The following is an 18,494-nucleotide window of genomic DNA, read 5'->3' on the forward strand; positions in this document are numbered from 1 at the left end:
GTTCGACTGGTAGAGTATTATAGTCTTATTTTAATACGTCACTCGTCAATATGTTCAGATCTTTTCTAAATAATATGTTTATTTAATGTGGGTATTTATTTAATCTTTTCTAAATAGTGTGGGTATTTACCAGTTTACCTTGCCTTATTTTCTTTATGTTTTCAGTTTGCTAGAACATTGCCTCTAATTGATACCATATCCCAGGTCAAAATGTTTAGCTTTTTTTATTTTTCTGTATATTTTTGGTAAGTTCCAAACATAGCATCCATATATAAATAAACAGCTTTACGAGGCCAATTGCCAAAATACGTTATTATTGTTGAAAAGATCATTGATTTAAAAGTCAGATTTATGGTAATTCAGGCCATATATATATATATATATATATATATATATATATATATATATATATATATATATATATATATATAGGTTGTCTGATGAACGCATTGAGCGTGAAACTCGGAGTTACAACTTAGCACCTCAAGTTCCAACCAACTCACTTTGATTATATATATATATATATATATATATATATATATATATATATATATATATATATATATATATATATATATATATATAACTCGGTGAGTATCAATCTGCTAAGACAGTGCTCTATACCGCAGTGGCAGAGCGTAATAGTTTTGGTATAGAGCACTGTCACTGCGGTATAGAGCACTGTCTTAGCAGATTGATACTCACCGAGTTACATACGCTCCTCCTCCAAGTCGAGCACTCTACTCAACCAGCTACCAGACCCAGAATGGAACAGCCACGAGACTACCAAAACTATATATATATATCAGAACGTTATATCATAATTCTTATAACTTACCACTCAACGATTTCCGTAGACAGTACTCTATAAAGATAGAGTTACCGTCCTTTCAAAACTAAGGAAAAGAATGAAACAAGCCCAAGTACTTGTTCATTTACTGAACAATTGTGTCATGTCTCGCGTGACTTGTATTAATTGAGCACGACCTACATAACAAACGAGCATATGGTATAACTTCGGTGAAGCTTGTTGATCCCGGATGTTGGCGATAGATAATAATATGACAAACCCGATTCAAGCTTAATGTGGCACAGAGGAGGCCGGGTAAAATACGACCCTCCACGAAAATTAAACGCCAGGACACCGCAGCTACCACATTGAAAGTTTTAAAAGAATTAATTCATTATTTCAAATACTACCACGTTAGCAGTGAGTTTGTGTGCAGGTACTGCATTATTAACCTGTGTTTTGATCTCATTGGCTGAGCTGAAGGCCAGAACGTTAACTTCCAAACACTAGATGGGCACACTCCGGACAGTGTCGAGACCGAAGTCACCTTGTCCATAATATGTTACCCGACTGTTTCTGTTTTACTCCAATGAGACCAACTTATCTCTTCACATCATAACTTACAATTACTTCTCTACATGCTTCTTAGCATCGATATGACTGAATATGGTCTGATGTCGTACCTAACCCTGACCTTAACCCTAACCAATGTCACAGTGGCAGCAGTGGGATGTAGGACCGGTAACAGTGGTAAGATACCAATTGCAAAATCACAAAATAATACAAAGTTAGGCGATACAATGAGCCAAATTAAAATACAATCAGTCAATATAAAATTTGACCCTCTCGTATCCCATTTTCTCAAATATGACCCTCCCCATGTACCGATTTTTAAAAAGTGATGCCACTCCTAATCCCACCCCATCTTGTTATTACTGAAGGCTCCATTTCACTTATCCCTCTGTGTTTTAGAATTACGTTTTGGTGTAAAGATATTAAATCATAAGTTGACATAGATCTTAGCTTTCTTTGATGAGAACTGGATTGTTCGTAACTTATCATATCTGTCGTGCTTACTTGTTCATGTATAAGCTTATGGTTACTATTGTTCAGTTGTGCTGTAGGAATATTTTTAATTCGGAAAATACAGCTCGTCACTTCGCCAACCTATTGAAATTTACTGCTATCGATCTACACTTTTGGTTGAATATATACGATTTTCAAATCCAAGGTTGAAAAATTCTATGGTAATTAACGCCAAATGTATAAATCTGTATTATTCATTGTATTGTTCTTTGCCTTGTTTTCTCGAAGTAGTAGTAGTCCGTCTTTGACGTCAAATTGCCCCTAACGGTTTGCTATAGGGCATCATCTGATAATATATACGGTTGTGAATTATATTTAATACAGAAACATTATTTGTTATTCCTTGTTCAACATGTCCAATTCGTATTTAGGTTACTTTAGTGGTTATACGTTTTGGTCTGCAAGGAAACTAATTGATGAGTATAGTAACAGTTGAATTATTTAGGAATGTAAGAGAATACATATTACTCTATAAATTGAAGATAGTAGAATGGCCATGTGTTTACCGTGTCACATTGTCGAATTTCACTTGAAGTGTGGTATCTCATGAGCGACCTCATTTTCACCCTGAAAATATTATACATTCTCATCCTTTATTACGGTAAGAACTATTGTTACCCTTTTCGTACACTAACACAACGTGGACTGTCGACCGGGAACAAATTGATTCGTCCCTTTCACATCAGACTTACTTGTATTTGGACCCGTGGTCAACACTGTTGCTCGTAGACTAATACCTGGTCAATAATGAAAACTGCATTGATCTCTACAAGGGGCAACATGTTTGCCCTGTTTAAGTATTTCTACGTCCCATTCGTCTGTTATAAATAGTTCATGTGTTAAGAACTGATAACCAGGGTTAATTTTTTTTTTCGTGTGAGTCAGATAGACTACCAAGGTGCTTTTAATATTTTTGCTCACTGCGCGACAACAGCTATTGTATCAAACGAAACAAAACTGGATCTCATGAAATAATACGGTGTTCAGAGATAGCTCGCAGAAAATCTATACATTTTAATCTCAAATCATATACATTATTGTATTCATTCATCAGTATCAACCGAGTGATAAAAGGAATGGATACCTTGTGAATTCACTATGTTTAACAAAAACTATATATGTACGTTAAGATATGTTGGTTTTATTCACTTTCACTTATCAACTTGTGATTCAGCATACGTTCGACTATAGATTCGAAATTTGTTTGACTTTAGACTTGGGTCTATTGCTACGTTTGTTGTTACATTACATTGTGCAGAGAATAAAGTGACATTGACTGTGAAACAGACCAGTGAATTCTTTGTATGTGTGTAGTGAGAACGCATTGACGAGGACTCCACACCAGTAGCTTACACATAGTACAGACTTATTCAAATCGATAGCTGTTAGCTGACTTAAGAATCGATTACTCCCCTGAAATCTAATTGCAATTGTGGAACAATGCAAGCAGTCAAAAATACGTTTAAGGGAATTATCTTAGCAAGTCCCAAACGTCACTTCCGCCTACGGGTCGGTGTTAACTCCGTACTGATAATTGAAAGTGGATTAAACCAACACAGTTGGCATCATGTAGCATCCAAGTGAATGCACGCAGTATCCTTTCCGTTATCAAAAATAAGAATATTCATTTTTTGTCAAGAAATTGATTGTAAATACGCTTATCCATTTTTTTTCTAAATGTAGTGAAGAATATGGTATTAAAACAATGGTAAAAATCATATATTTTGTTACATTTAAAGCCACATGATTATCGCTCTTTTCACAGATGTATAGGCAGGGTTTTAGATTTGAGATGACAGGTTTGGTTAATTCAAGGTGATACATGATAATACCAAAGACAGTAAAACTATTACACTGCATCCTTCTTTAGCTGCAACACTTGATTCATCTTCGGGAGGCAGTGTCGACAAAATAAAATTGAATTCTGTGACATCATAAAGATGGTCGCGAACAGTCAAGGACATTTCCTCAGTAGTATAACCGTCAGCTGCCGCCTAGAAAATATGAAACACGTCAGGGGTTAGTAGTTACCTTGCAAGGCTTACTATAAAACAATTATAAACTACTTTCCTACTTGGTTTGATTTGTTTGACTTCCTTCTTCAAATGGGCAATGTCAATGGAATACAGTTAAATTGTAAGAAATCCTACTGCCCCGACAGCAAACGTAGTACTAGTAGTAGTGATGGGTGAGTGGATGGGTTGGTGAGTGGTGACGATAGGGGGTGATGATAGTAGTGATGGGTGAGTGGGTGGGTGGATTGGTGAGTGATGATAGTAGTGATGGGTGGGTTGGTGAGTGGTGACGATAGGGGTGATGATAGTAGTGATGGGTGGGTGGGTGGATTGGTGAGTGATGATAGTAGTGATGCCATACCTCAACGTCGTAGGTTCCAGGCATTAGAATTTTAAAGTATTCTCCATCTATGGTCGTGTTGTAAAAATTAGGTCGTCCTTTTACTGTAACTCGTGCTCTTGATATCGGATTTTGATTTTCGTCCATTACTATACCCTTAATACCTACATTAAAAACAATATGAGTACACATGATTTACAGCAATCAACACCTCATCCACTACTACTACTACTACTACTACTACCACCACCACCACCACCACCACTACTACTACTACCACCACCACCACCACCACCAACAACAACAACAACAACAACAACAACAACAACAACAACAACAACAACACAGATGCAAGATGTCGTACCCCTATGTACTTGTTTCAAATATTCCAGCATTGCATTCTTATTTTCCTCCCAGTAATCTTCAAGGCGGTCTTCCTCAGGATGTTTACAACAACTGATTTCCAGAGTGATTTCCATACATCCATGATAAACATAATTGTAATCTTGCATGGAACCTAGAAAATAATGACGACGTTTTCACTTAGTTGTCAGCAGGTAATCGCTGTAGAAACCCAAAGAAGGCTACTATGCAAATATGAAGTACTGCAGCTTGAAAATTTTGGGTTCTGTTTTAAAAACGAGTTTACATGATTCAAGTCCGTTCATGGTGCAATTGAAACAGACTGAGGGAATTAAGTTACACATGTAGTCCTTGTGATAAAGTTTTCTTTAAAATGTCTGGATTCAACATTTTATTTTGGAATTGCCTTTTTTCATTTTGCATATCTCTACGAATGTTACTCATCGCTCGTCGCTACGCTAGGCTCCTTAGCAGATGTTTTGGTCAAACTGGCAAGTGTTCTCTCAAAACAAGCTGCAAACTAAGTAAACTTAGCAAGCATCGATCTGTAACTGTTTACCATGAGGAAAAAGAAGCATAAAATTAATATTGAAGTCCGAGGTTAGTGGTACAAAGGTCAAAGTATACACTTATTGTCTTGCTGTGGGGGCGCTAGTGGATAGACTACCATGAGGTTTTAGCAAATATTTCCCAAAGGCTGAAACTCAGGTAAACTAGTCGCTACATACCATCACGAGGGGTAACATGACGTCTATTAGTGGCCAGATAAGACCAGGTAATAAGTATTTTATAGTGGCCATATGGATGAGAATTTGGTATTTATTTTGGATTTTTATTTGATAAAACAGCTTCACTATGTTTTTCTACTTGGAAAAATAAAGCGAAAGAACATATACCAAGTCTATGTTCATAACTCAATACATTTCAAAAAGATGCAAAAAGTGTAAAAGTTTGTTATTGTACGTACAATAACAAACATTTTACACATTGTTTAGTGTTTTGCTGTTTATTGAGATGTGAACATGGACTTGGTATATGTTATTTTACATTATTTTTTCAAGTAGAAAAACATAGTGAAGCTGTTTTATAAAATAAAAATTCAAAATAAATACCAAATTCTCATCCATATGGCCACCTGAACACATCATAATATTGGGCACAAGATTTTTTTTTTGCTAGATCGAGAGAATGCTTGCCAGGTCGAGCATCCATGCCCTCTACAAAAGTTATTGGTATACCTATTGTCCAGTACCAAGCTGCGCCATTTGTAATACCATCCTCAAAACCTTCGAATGCACCCGCTTCACCGTACACGTCAATACACTTTGTTTCATTGAACACATGCATCCTAGTATGGCTGTATGAATAAATTAAGGAGAGGTTCCGATACACGTCATCATCCGGACTTTTGCTGTATTGAACTGGCTCAATTGCTTTGTCCTCTGAAAATGTTATCATAAAATGACTAGTAATCAGAATACTTAGTATAGATTTAAAGCAGGAAAGGTGTTGACGAGCTCGAGAGTATGATTTTAACAAATTTAAATCATAGTATATAATCTCGATAATTTGAATAAAACGAGAGAGTTAATTTGAATAAGAATAAAACAAGAGTATAATTTGACTAAAACGAGAGTATAATTTGAATAAGAATAAAACAAGAGTATAATTGGACTAAAACGAGAGTATAATTTGAATAAGAATAAAACAAGAGTATAATTGGACTAAAACGAGAGTATAATTTGAATAAGAATAAAACAAGAGTATAATTGGACTAAAACGAGAGTATAATTTGAATAAGAATAAAACAAGAGTATAATTGGACTAAAACGAGAGTATAATTTGAATAAATATAAAACGAGAGTATAATTGAATAAAACGAGAGTATGATTTGAATAAAACGAGAGTATGATTTGAATACAGCGTGAGTATGATTTGAGTAAAACGAGATTATAATTTGAATAAAACGAGAGTATAATTTGAATAAAACGAGAGTATAATTTGAATAAAATGAGTAGTATGGTTTGTAACTGTAAGCTATTCTCATTCCCCAGTATAAATATGCATTATACATTCGGTCCATAAAAGTCTCCATTTGAGAAATACGACACATAGATGACAAGTTAATATTAGTATTGGTATTAATATAAGCTCGCCCTTCATGCCAATTCTTTTGCCTTTTCCATAACCTTTCGGCATTAAATACTTGATTTGCTCATAGACTATTGGCTGACTTTGGTATAATATGATACGATATTAATTGTTGTGATGTGATCAAATGTGATCAGATGTGGTGTGATGTGATCAGATGTGATGTGATGTGATGTGATCTGATCTGATGTGATCAGAGGTGATGTGATGTGATGTGATGTGATGTGATGTGATGTGATCTGATGTGATGTGATGTGATGTGATGTAATGTAATGTGATGTGATGTGATGTGACCTGACGTGACATGACGTGACCTGACGTGACGTGACGTGATCTGATGTGATGTGATGCGACGTGACGTTATGAGATGTGATCTGATCTGATCTGATCTGATCTGATCAGATGTGATGTCATGTGATGTGATGCCGTGTGATGTCATGTGATCTGATCTGATCGGATGTGATTTGATGTGATCAGATGTGATGTGATGTGATGTGATGTGATGTGATGTGGTGTGATCAGATGTGATGTGATCAGAAGTGATGTGATGTGATCTGATCTGATCTGATCAGATGTGATGTGATTTGATGTGATGTGATGTGATCAGATGTGATGTGATGTGATGTGATGTGATATCGAACATATCATATCATATCATATCATATAATATAATATCATATCATACCATATATCATGTACTATCATATAATAAATTATATCATGTGACATCACATCACATCACATCACACCACATCATGGCATGGCATAACATGACATGACACTGTAAGCAACGGCCACCTGAATGCCATCTGTTCTTATGGGAAAAGGATTTGGGTACGTACCTGGTGTCAAATTGTCCATGGGATAATTTGCTACAAGAGCGCCCCCGTGATAGTTTGCCGAAAGTACAAATGGTATACTCTCCAACCAAGATATCATGGCATCTGCTTCCACCTGGATCGGAGCTTCATTGATTTCAAACGCATCCGGGAAATTACGGTTGAGGTCGTAACCATCGTTATTGTACCTGTCGAATAATGTAAACAGTAAATCAATGAAATCAAGTTATATTGCACTTCTGAGTAGGTGAGGTCACATTGTTACTTTTATATTGGCGGCCCTCGTTGTTTATCATGACTCGAATGAACCTCAGAATCTAACCATTCACTGATTTGAATTTCGCCCTCTACATGTATGTTCATGTTAGAAACAAAACCACAAGGTTACGTGACTGAAATTTGGAACCTTTGATAAGGATTTATCGTTCCTTCTAACTTTAATTGTAATTGCAAAGGCATCATTACTTAAACAACACCAATACACACACAGATAGACACGTACACACACTTGTGCACAGACACACAGACATACATACATACATACATAGACACACACACACACACGCGCAAACGTCTAAATCAGACCAACACTGACCGTCCTATTATCCCTTGACAGATACCAACAAAGGATCGTTCAAAACCGTCCGGATTCATAGTCGGAAGAATATGAATCCGAGTGTTGTCCACAAACTTGGTGATGTCATCGTCGACTCCATAGTTACTGAGTAGATATTCAGCAAAATGTAGTAATATTTCTCTACCAATAACCTCAAGAAAGTATCAAGAATATTAGCTTCAAAATGTGAAATACTAAAACTACTTGTGAAAGCATAGTATATATGGAAAATTGTATAAGTGGTCATTTGGGCATTGGGTATTTATTTTGGATTTTTAATTTATAAAGCAATGTTTTCAAAGCTTGCTACTTCAAAAAATGAATATTAAACAACATAGACCAAGTCTTTGTTTGTAACTCAACGAACGACAGAACATAGTAAATGTAACGCGTCTGTTATTGTACATACAATAAAAAAAAACTACACGTTTTTAAAAGAATTTTTTTCAAAGTATTGCATTACAAACACAGATTTAGTCAATATTGTTTAATATTAATATTCATTTTTCAAATAGGAAGCCATGATAATACTGTTTTATAAATTAGAAATCCAAAATAAACATGTATTGTTGATAATGTATATGTGTACGTTCTATTGCTGATCGACTGACAGAAGCTACGATGAAAACTAAGTCATCTGAAACAGAACGTTATCTGTCTCCACAAAAATCTTACTATCAAACTTGCTACAAAGCATTGCCAGACTCAGCAAAACCTTTTAAACATTGCTAGCTTTATCTATAGATAAGACACCGTTATCTCAAAGGTGTATAGTGGTTGGTAGCGTTGTTCTGTCTACATAAAGTACAGTTCACAGGCATGAAGTGTTACAATATTTGTGATTGTTTTGTCTAGCCAGTAGACGCTCTGTTTCAGTTGACATGGTTGTTATTGTTAGTACACTGTTTTACAACTTGTAAAATAATGACAATGGCTTAAACTGTTAAAAAAAGGTTACTCAATCAATTTGTAAAACAGTTCCTTTGTTTTCACCGGCCCAAGGATTAATACAAATCACAGACAGTAACACAGTAACACGGTAACACAGTTACTTGTCTGTGTCTAAATCGAGCACTGGACATCCCTGAAGGCAAAATTACCATCCAGATATGAATTGAAATACGTAAGTCTAAAGCAAAGATCCCTATTTTGGCTCTAGTGAGCAATTATTCCCTATATGTTCACTAAATACTTGACAAAACTTATACTGCGCCACATCAACACCAAAGTCGAAATCAATGCATAGAATCACGGAGGTATCTCCCCTTATACCTCCATGATAGAATCAACGAAACCACATAATATGATCTTGGAGAAATGAAAGAAATGAAATTTATTTATTTCAGAGACACTGTTGTCATAGCGATTACCTTTTCCTATCAAAAATACCTAATTAAACACCTATAAAATACCTCATTCCCATGCATATTTCCGACATATTTAACTTCCGGTCGTAGTATTTCATGTCTCCACGCATCACGACCAGAAATGGCTAAAGCCCAAAGTTTACGGCCTAGAAAATGCAAAGAAGATATGAGAATCAGTCTATATCTTTCTTAGACTAGCGAAAATGACTTCAACGTCAAAGTGAAATGAAACAAGTTTGACAAAAAGAAATTGACTTTTGCTCAACTATACATGTTGCGGCAAATACTTTTTGCTGAAAAGGATTAGCTCATAGTTTCAAATTAGTGGCATGATATATGTCACGTGCTAAATGTGAGCGACAAAGTTAGCGTAGAGGGTCTATCGTTATAGGCATTGCTAGAACCGTTAAAAAACCCAACAACATGTAAAGCAGATAAAGTCAAATATAAACCCGCCAATACGGTATTCAATTTATGAACCAATAACTGTTAAAAATAAAAACTTGCCAATGACCTTGTTTTGCAAACATCAGTAATATAGTCTTGGTTATTCTGAGAGAGAGAGAGAGAGAGAGAGAGAGAGAGAGAGAGAGAGAGAGAGAGAGAGAGAGAGAGAGAGAGAGAGAGAGAGAGAGAGAGACAGACAGACAGACAGACAGACAGACAGACAGACAGACAGACAGACAGACAGACAGACAGACAGACAGACAGACAGACAGACAGACAGAGACAGAGATCAGAAATGTCCTCTCACCTTCCAAACTTCTACCAATACTATACAGTTCAGAAATACCATAATATGTTTGATGTAAATCCGTTAATGTTTGAGTCAAGTTATCATATTTATGGTAAACAAATTCAACTATAGGTTCGCTATTAACATTATAACTTTGTAATTGGGCCATCAAATAGAAAACACACATGGAAAGATGCAAGTTTGACATCGTCTTCATCTTCTACAAACAACCGATGTGTTACCTGTAGAGAAAAACGAATAACAATTATGGTCGATTTATAAAGATAAACTTATTTAAACAATAATTTCGCAAGTGTCTCATCAATGATGAGAAATAACAATTTTAAGCTATATGTGTGTTTTATGCATACATACATACATACATACATACATACATACATACATACATACATACATACACACACATACATACATAACTCATTCATTTACTGAACGATTGAATAAAATACGTCGTAGGCGGAGCGCCACCAACGGCTAATGTTCGTTGAAAAAACTCTCAACAGTTTCAATGTCATGACGACCTGAGTAGCGTTATAAAGCACGTGACTTGCAGTATTCATCTTGCTGTATTATCCATTATATAATAAATCGTACCCATAATGTTCTCGTTAAGTTAGCTTTATCAGAGGATTTGGAAATGATGCCCAATGTATAAGTACACTTTAATGTTTACCATTAACCAAAATGTGTCACGATGTGCTCGGCAGAGACAAAGAGTCTTATTAGATAACATATTGCAGATAGTGATGCCAACATATCAGTGCCCTTCATGATGATTGACAACTCGTCAGTGTGTGTCGTTCTTGACATATGGAGTGCTCTACTCGTGTTAAGTTTTATCTCTTGCAAAATTTGACCCAATTGATATGATTATTTTTATGTTCTGCCTGTACTTGTAGTTATTCACCTGAACTTATGTTTTACCAGCTTCATTGTAATAAATCCTGTTTACGTTCTCGTTGTCACGTGACCACTTTAAGCCCATGAACGAGTCTACAATTTGTACATAGTTTGCAACAAATTTTTGATATTAAATGAACGTTTGAATTAGTTGCATTTAATTAATTAAACGTTACATGTATGACACTATTTAGGTGATAATAGAAGTTCTTAAGTTTGTCTAATGATTATTTTATCTTTATCTGGTATGTTGATAACATTTAGTGCATTGTAGGAGCAAACGTACAGTTGGAATGGCCTGTATTGACACTGTTTGAAACAGTATTTTTCATGGCTCAGTGTTTTCAGTGTACTACAGTGTGGTGTGGTGTAGTGTAGTATAGTGTAGTGCAGTATAAAAGGTAGTATAGCATAGTACAGTACAGTACAGTACAGTACACTACAGTATACTACAGTACACTACAGTACAGTGCAGCATAGCATAATGCAGTGCAGTACAGTACAGTACAGTGCAATGCAGTGCAGTGCAGTGCTATTACAGTACAGTACAGTACAGTCCATTTCAGTCCAGTCCAGTCCAGTACAGTACAGTACAGTACAGTAAAGTACAGTACAGTATAAGGTAAAATACGTTATCTGATGTCAACTATCTCAGTAAGGCCAAATAAAAAAAAGTTGTTTGGTTCCGGTTACCCGATCCCACCTAGTTTTTCACGCCGACCCTAAACTCTTTTGTGTTCATGCATAGATCTGTCACTTATAGAAATAAGGGCACAGGTGTCAAACAATTGCAATGACGAATAGATCCAGGCTATAATGCCTAAAACAGCCAGGGAAATTATTTCTAAATACATATTTTTTTTCATTTTTTAAAAATTTATTTACGATATTTATCCTCGGTAATGTCATAGAAAAAGCAGTGTTAATAACCATATTGGTAATTCCAGTGTAATTGGAGATGTCAGATATTCAACAGTTACATGTGCAGTGCCGATATCAGTAGACACAATCGTCAAGTGTTGCTTCACCCTACCACCTCGTGCACCGGTATTCAAGAATAGTTGTAAGCCAGCAGCGATTCAAAATCGACGAATAGGAATTGATGATGAAGGTGATTGGATTAATAATATAACCTTACCTTATAAGAAGCAGAATGTAGACACGCTTTTCAAACGCAAAAATACTACTGCGTCATACGGATGGTCCGATAGCACGTCTGGTCTTTACTGTCCGTAAGTCAGTCAAAATGTTTGGTTCTTATCTAAATTGATTCCTTATCTAAAAATGTTACTAGTAAGTTGTTTAGTTAATAGATAAGGACAAGCTATGTTTGTACCTGTCATAGTGGGTCTTACGTGTATCGGTTTGGACCGGATTTATACCAAAGTATACCTCAGTACCAGAGGCACAGTTATGCATACAATACATAGATACGTCCGTGGAGTGAGGGGGGGGGGTTAAGGTGGGAGATGATTACCAATACAAAATAGCCAATTAAAACCGTTTTTGTCTGCGATTTCGATGTCAACGTTTAAATTGCTGTGATTGGATCATATAAATATGTATAAAAATGTAAGAGAATAGAACTATGACTTGTTTATAAGAAACAGCGTCTTCGAATTACGTATATTTAACCCTGGAGAGATAGCATTTATATAGGTAAGATAGGCGAAATGAACTTTGACCCTGTCATAGATATCACTCCTGGAGCTGGCAGAGCACTCACTGCCAACACGGTCACAGCTGTGATTGAATAATATACATTAATCAAGAAAAAAGACAAATTTAGATCTGTTGCCCTTGGAGATAGAAGGACGGTATGACATGTAATGACAAATGAATTTCAAATTATTCAAGTAATGTCTCAGTCTTACAAACACTAAATTATGAGACACGAAAATAATACTGGGCTTGAGTAGGTTTTGGGATTCTGACTCAGCGCTTTTCCATCGGATTTGAGTAATTTGGACCAATTATATATATACAATCTCTTCTCTATGACCAAGCCAATCATTTCTTAGCCTCTTCGCTATTATTTAACCATTTTCTAGCTTAGAAAACAATCAGAAGTAGGTCACTGCTATCAAATTCGCGCCAATATTTATGAAATGTTTGTTACTCCATATAAGCTGATGAATATGTGTAATTTGTAGGAGTTTTATTAATAACTAATAAAGTATAAATAGTTGCCTTGGTACTTGGTTGTGAAGTTGTCATACTTTCCGGAACCTCTTCTACGGCAATTATATCACAAATTGATTCATCGCAAATGATATTTCTAGTGTTATAAGAAATACATAACTGAGCAGATGATGAAAAAAATCATTATTTATAATTTTCATCATATATATATATATATATATATATATATATATATATATATATATATATATATATATATATATATATATATATATATATATATATATATATATATATTAATTTTATTGAAGACATCACACAAGGGAAACATTATTCTAATATAAATGCTTGTTGATGAAAACATGGAGATAATCTGCCCGGTGTAAATAGGGTGTCTAACGTCCCAATCAAAAGGCACAGACACCGTGACCCATATTGGGACCGTGATATTTTAGTACACGCTGGGTGAACATTTATATGATGGGGAATGTATATTGCTTTTTATAAGAATGGTTTCAATCTTGTCAGTATGTAAGGGCGCCTTCACACATCAGTCAAACCCTCCCACGCCGCTGGGGCCGGTGAGGGCGGAACGACGCGACCTATCTTACAGTTTACAATCTTGTTAGATTGCCAAAATGCAAAAATCGCAAGTTTGATGAAATACAGTTCTTTCATATTGCACATGCGCAATATCATAGTTGTTCATTACTCGTTCGACAAAATTCCCAGATGCTCTTATCTAAAACAATGGCAATAGCGTGGTTGCGTACGCGTATATTGAGGAATAAAATAAAATATAACATTCTATGAAACATAACACACGGTTGATGGAACAAATCTGTATAGGAATGAATCTTAGCGTGACACTTATTTAGGCTAATTGGGGTCAATGTCAAGTTCCAAGTTTAAGAATATACTGCTATTAGATACAATAGTGGTATATGTATTTTTGAGAACCCACATCAAAGCAAACAAACAAACAAACAAAAACAGACAGACAGACAGACAGACAGACAGACAGACAGACAGACAGACAGACAGACAGACAGACAGACAGACAGACAGACATGTACAGACAAAACGGTAAGTCCATCAGTTTAAAAAAAATAGATTTTGACTGTACAAACTCAATATGCATTTGAAATCAACTTAATTATTTATGGGTAACAATTCAATTGATTTTTGCAAAAATATATATATATTGATTAAATAAAACCTTATATAGTTAATATCATTAACTGCGATTTATTTATAGATGATCTAGAAAATAAGATACATCAAAACTGCTGACAGTGCATACACGACAGTCATCCAGGGAACCAAATGTACTGCGGCGCTCACTTCTGTCGGCGTAGGTACCGGCGCAGTTGGGATGACTAAGTCCAGAACACTTACGTCGTAGAGGACGCTCGACACGGAAACGGATTTTTCAGTGGTGAGATAGCCTTCCTTCTCAACCTGGCAAGGTAACAAGAATCCATATGAGATTTAAAAAAATACAGTTGGAAATGGTTCTAATGTTTGGATTTATTATTAAACTATAGACATGAAAATTTGACTTTAAATCGCATATGACACAAGAATGCTGATGACAACTGGAAAAATGGAATAATAATGACGTTATATGCATATTGAGGTCACAATTATGTTGTAATCCAGACAGTCCTAGAATTATTCCTAATGTATACACCAATCTCAATGCCATAATTTACTAACTAGCCAGAATGACGTAGCTAATGAACATTGGCGTTGTCAACTTACATCAATGACGTAATCAACTTACCAGAATGACGTAATCTACTTACCACAGTGACGTAATCGACTTAATAATAATAATGTTGGGTTCTTATATAGCGCTTTCCCACGCCGTGCTCAAAGCGCTTTACAATTATTACCCCTGGCTCGGATCAGAACGGCACAACGGCCCTTTAGTCTTCCTCAACTCCCCGGAGAGCATACAATCCATCCAGTTAAGCGCATAGGATTAAAACCTTCCCATTGCAACCTACATCCTACCAGGTCCCTAATTATACAGCTGGGTTGACTGAGGCACAGTCGTGGTTCAAACTTTAGCCACTCAGAAACAAACATCAGGCAGCGACAGGGCTCGAACCTGCAACCTGTAGATTCCAAGCCGGTCACGCCTCTACTTACTTACTTCACCCCTCATGACTTTACTTATAGCTATGACGTCATCTACTGACCCAATAACAATATCATATGCTTTCAACAATGATGTAAAATAGTTATCATAATGAGGTAACCTACTTACCACGATGACGTAATCACCAGGCATCAGTATTCTAAAGAAATACCCATTAATTGTTGTTTTGAACCCAATATATCTGTCTTTGACATGTACCGTTGCCCCAGCAACTGGGTTATCGTTCTCGTCTAAAACCTGACCTTTTACACCTACAATGATGGACAAGACACACAGACACATACTGATTAACATATGCAAAGTGTTTGACGGAATATTGAAGAGTTAATAAAATATGTTGTGTTTAGCTATCATATACATATCCGTAATTTAGCAGTCCTCCGATTCAGACACATCACGTGCCTCTCAGAGCCAGATTACGAACATATAGCCATATGCCAGTAATTCAAGGTGTTCAAACAAAGCTTTGTTTCTGAGAAGAAATTGACATGATTTTCGAAAAATCACCACTGACCCCCCCCCCCCCCCTCCCTCCAGAAACCCGAGCACCATGCAAATATATTAGGAACACAAAAGCTATAACGTTTGGCTAATACGTTCGACAGCAGCTTTCGGGGAAGATTAAGAGGGCCATGGTGATAGTTGAGCACTATGGCCATTTCTCAGTGTTTTACGTAGACTCTCTCACAGTCCTCGAAGCGCTTCGCATAAATAGCTAAAACTTGGGTTGTTTTGTATGTATCTACTGCATAATTGTACTCATATACTAGTATCCCAGTATCCCTGTACTGACGGTGCGCCCTCATCGATCACATAGGGCTAACCTTCTGTTGATGTGCTCGGGCTTCGCCTAACATGTCAACAAAAGGTTAGCCCTATGTGGTCGATGAGGGCGCACAGTACAGGGATACTGGGATCATGTACTAGTATATGAATACAATTATGCAGTAAATATCGGTACATACAAAACAAACCAAGTTTTAGCTATTTATGCGAAGCTTCGAGGACTGTGAGAGAGTCTATGTTTCACGGCAAGAGTTGGTTACATCAACGAGTGCAAACATTTTGCTAATTTAATATCAAAGCAGTTCATTAAAGTAGCCACATTTTCAATTTCGTTGTCGATCCCCCGGTCGCTTTATGTACTGCCATGTGATTTTAACGGTTCCTCCGAATTTTTCCCCATGTGGGCCCCTCTTGCGATCATATCTGTTACAAAACTGACTGCAAAGTTGGCAGCCTCTGAGAATATGACGTACTGAAGTAAATTATGTAAACTTCAATAACTTCCCTGCAAACCCGAAAGCTATGAGAAAAGATATGAATCTGGGAAAGACAGAATAAGACAATACCTCTATGTACTTGTTTAAGGTATTCTAACAGCGAGACTTTGTTGTCGTTCCAGAACGTCGGCAGTGTACTTGCATTGGGGTATTTACAATGCGATAGTTCTAAAGTTATTTCCATACATCCAGCATATACATAGTTATAGTCTTGCATACCCCCTAGGAGATCAGGAAGAAATGAAGAAAAAAACGTGAATGATAGATAACACAGTACTGTTAAAGGTGATACTAAATACCTCAATCTTTTATTTGTGTCTCCTAACCAGTAAATGCAATGCTAACTATTTAATATTGTATGATTAGTGAGAAATCAAAACTTATGTAAATCTGTTTATTAGGGTTAGAGAGCCTCCTGCAATTACAGGCGGTGAGCGAATTAGAGGGTCATGTTTTACAAATCGTTGTCGGGGAGGGCAGTATTTTAGAAAATGGCATTGGAGAGATTCACATTTTACTTTCCTCGTTGTATGTTCTAAATTTGTATTACATGTACTTTGTGATTTTGGCCTCCTACCTGCCATCGGTTGTCTACATTCCAATGTTGCTACAGGCTTAGTTATAAGTAACAATAGATAGATAGATAGATAGATAGATAGATAGATAGATAGATAGATAGATAGATAGATAGATAGATAGATAGATAGATAGATAGATAGATAGATAGATAGATAGATAGATAGATAGATAGATAGATAGATAGATAGATAGATAGATAGATAGATAGATAGATAGATAGATAGATAGATAGATAGATAGATAGATAGATAGATAGATAGATAGATAGATAGATAGATAGATAGATAGATAGATAGATAGATAGATAGATAGATAGATAGATAGATAGATAGAGATAACTAACTAAGCCTGAGTGCCCTGTGATCTGCGGTGAGACATTACGGGATATGATGATCGAAGCACATATGTATTGCAGCGAGCTTGAGAATCCCATGGTTTTTGCAGATGCAGTAGGGGTACATATTGGAAAATCAGGATGCAAACAAGATACAAGACAATTCAAATGTGGCTTGGAAGAAATAAAAACTACAGAACAATACACATATCTCGGTGTAACATTCAAGACAAATGGCTCTATGAGCTCCACAGCAACCAGATTGTCAGACAAAGCCAGCAAAGCTGCAAGAATCCAGTCACAGATATATTCGACAAAGATAAACAGTACTGAGATAAAGGAAAAACTCATGAATACAACACAGCTACCTATCCTGACATATGCTGGCGAAATATGGGGTGTTCTCCAAAATCAAACAACTTGGGACAAAACAGAGACAGAAAAATTCCATCTACGTTTTTGTCGCCAAATATTAAATGTCAGCAACAGAGTGAGCAAAATAGGATGCAGAATGGAACTTGGGAGAGAACCACTGATTAGTAGAATATACTACTCAGCAATAAACTATTACAAATACCTCAAGACATCAGACAATAACAACTTAGCCTATATATTATGCAATGAATGACATGGAGAACAATGATTACACAGGTTCATGGCTAACTACCTTTGAACACAATATACAATTATATAACAGCAAGAATATCAACAATTTAACAAAACAAGAACTATACAACTCAATTAGACAATATTATATCAATCAAT

At 36.0% G+C, this 18,494-nt stretch overlaps 2 protein-coding genes across 2 annotated transcripts in view; both read right to left on the reverse strand.

Moving 5' to 3' along the window:
- Nucleotides 1–3,681: 3,681 nt before the first annotated feature.
- On the reverse strand, nucleotides 3,682–10,433 carry LOC144450633 (carboxypeptidase D-like). The gene is made up of 8 exons (XM_078141278.1): nucleotides 10,322–10,433; nucleotides 9,613–9,713; nucleotides 8,180–8,352; nucleotides 7,588–7,772; nucleotides 5,833–6,036; nucleotides 4,596–4,748; nucleotides 4,253–4,395; nucleotides 3,682–3,870 (listed from the first exon to the last, which is right to left on the reverse strand). The coding sequence occupies exons 2-8, from the start codon at nucleotides 9,625–9,627 to the stop codon at nucleotides 3,682–3,684; spliced, it is 1,062 nt and encodes a 353-aa protein (XP_077997404.1). The 5' UTR covers nucleotides 9,628–9,713; nucleotides 10,322–10,433.
- A 16-nt stretch (nucleotides 10,434–10,449) lies between these two features.
- LOC144450634 (carboxypeptidase D-like) overlaps nucleotides 10,450–18,494 on the reverse strand; it is an 11,819-nt gene continuing 3,774 nt past the window's right edge. The window contains exons 6-9 of the mRNA XM_078141279.1: nucleotides 16,886–17,038; nucleotides 15,528–15,784; nucleotides 14,711–14,827; nucleotides 10,450–10,545 (exon numbers count right to left, since the gene is read on the reverse strand). Of these exons, the coding sequence (XP_077997405.1) occupies nucleotides 10,450–10,545; nucleotides 14,711–14,827; nucleotides 15,528–15,784; nucleotides 16,886–17,038 (623 nt within the window). The remainder of the gene's footprint in view (nucleotides 10,546–14,710; nucleotides 14,828–15,527; nucleotides 15,785–16,885; nucleotides 17,039–18,494) is intronic.

The sequence above is a fragment of the Glandiceps talaboti genome, chromosome 20, assembly GCF_964340395.1.
Source record: "Glandiceps talaboti chromosome 20, keGlaTala1.1, whole genome shotgun sequence".
Lineage (NCBI taxonomy): Eukaryota > Metazoa > Hemichordata > Enteropneusta > Spengelidae > Glandiceps > Glandiceps talaboti.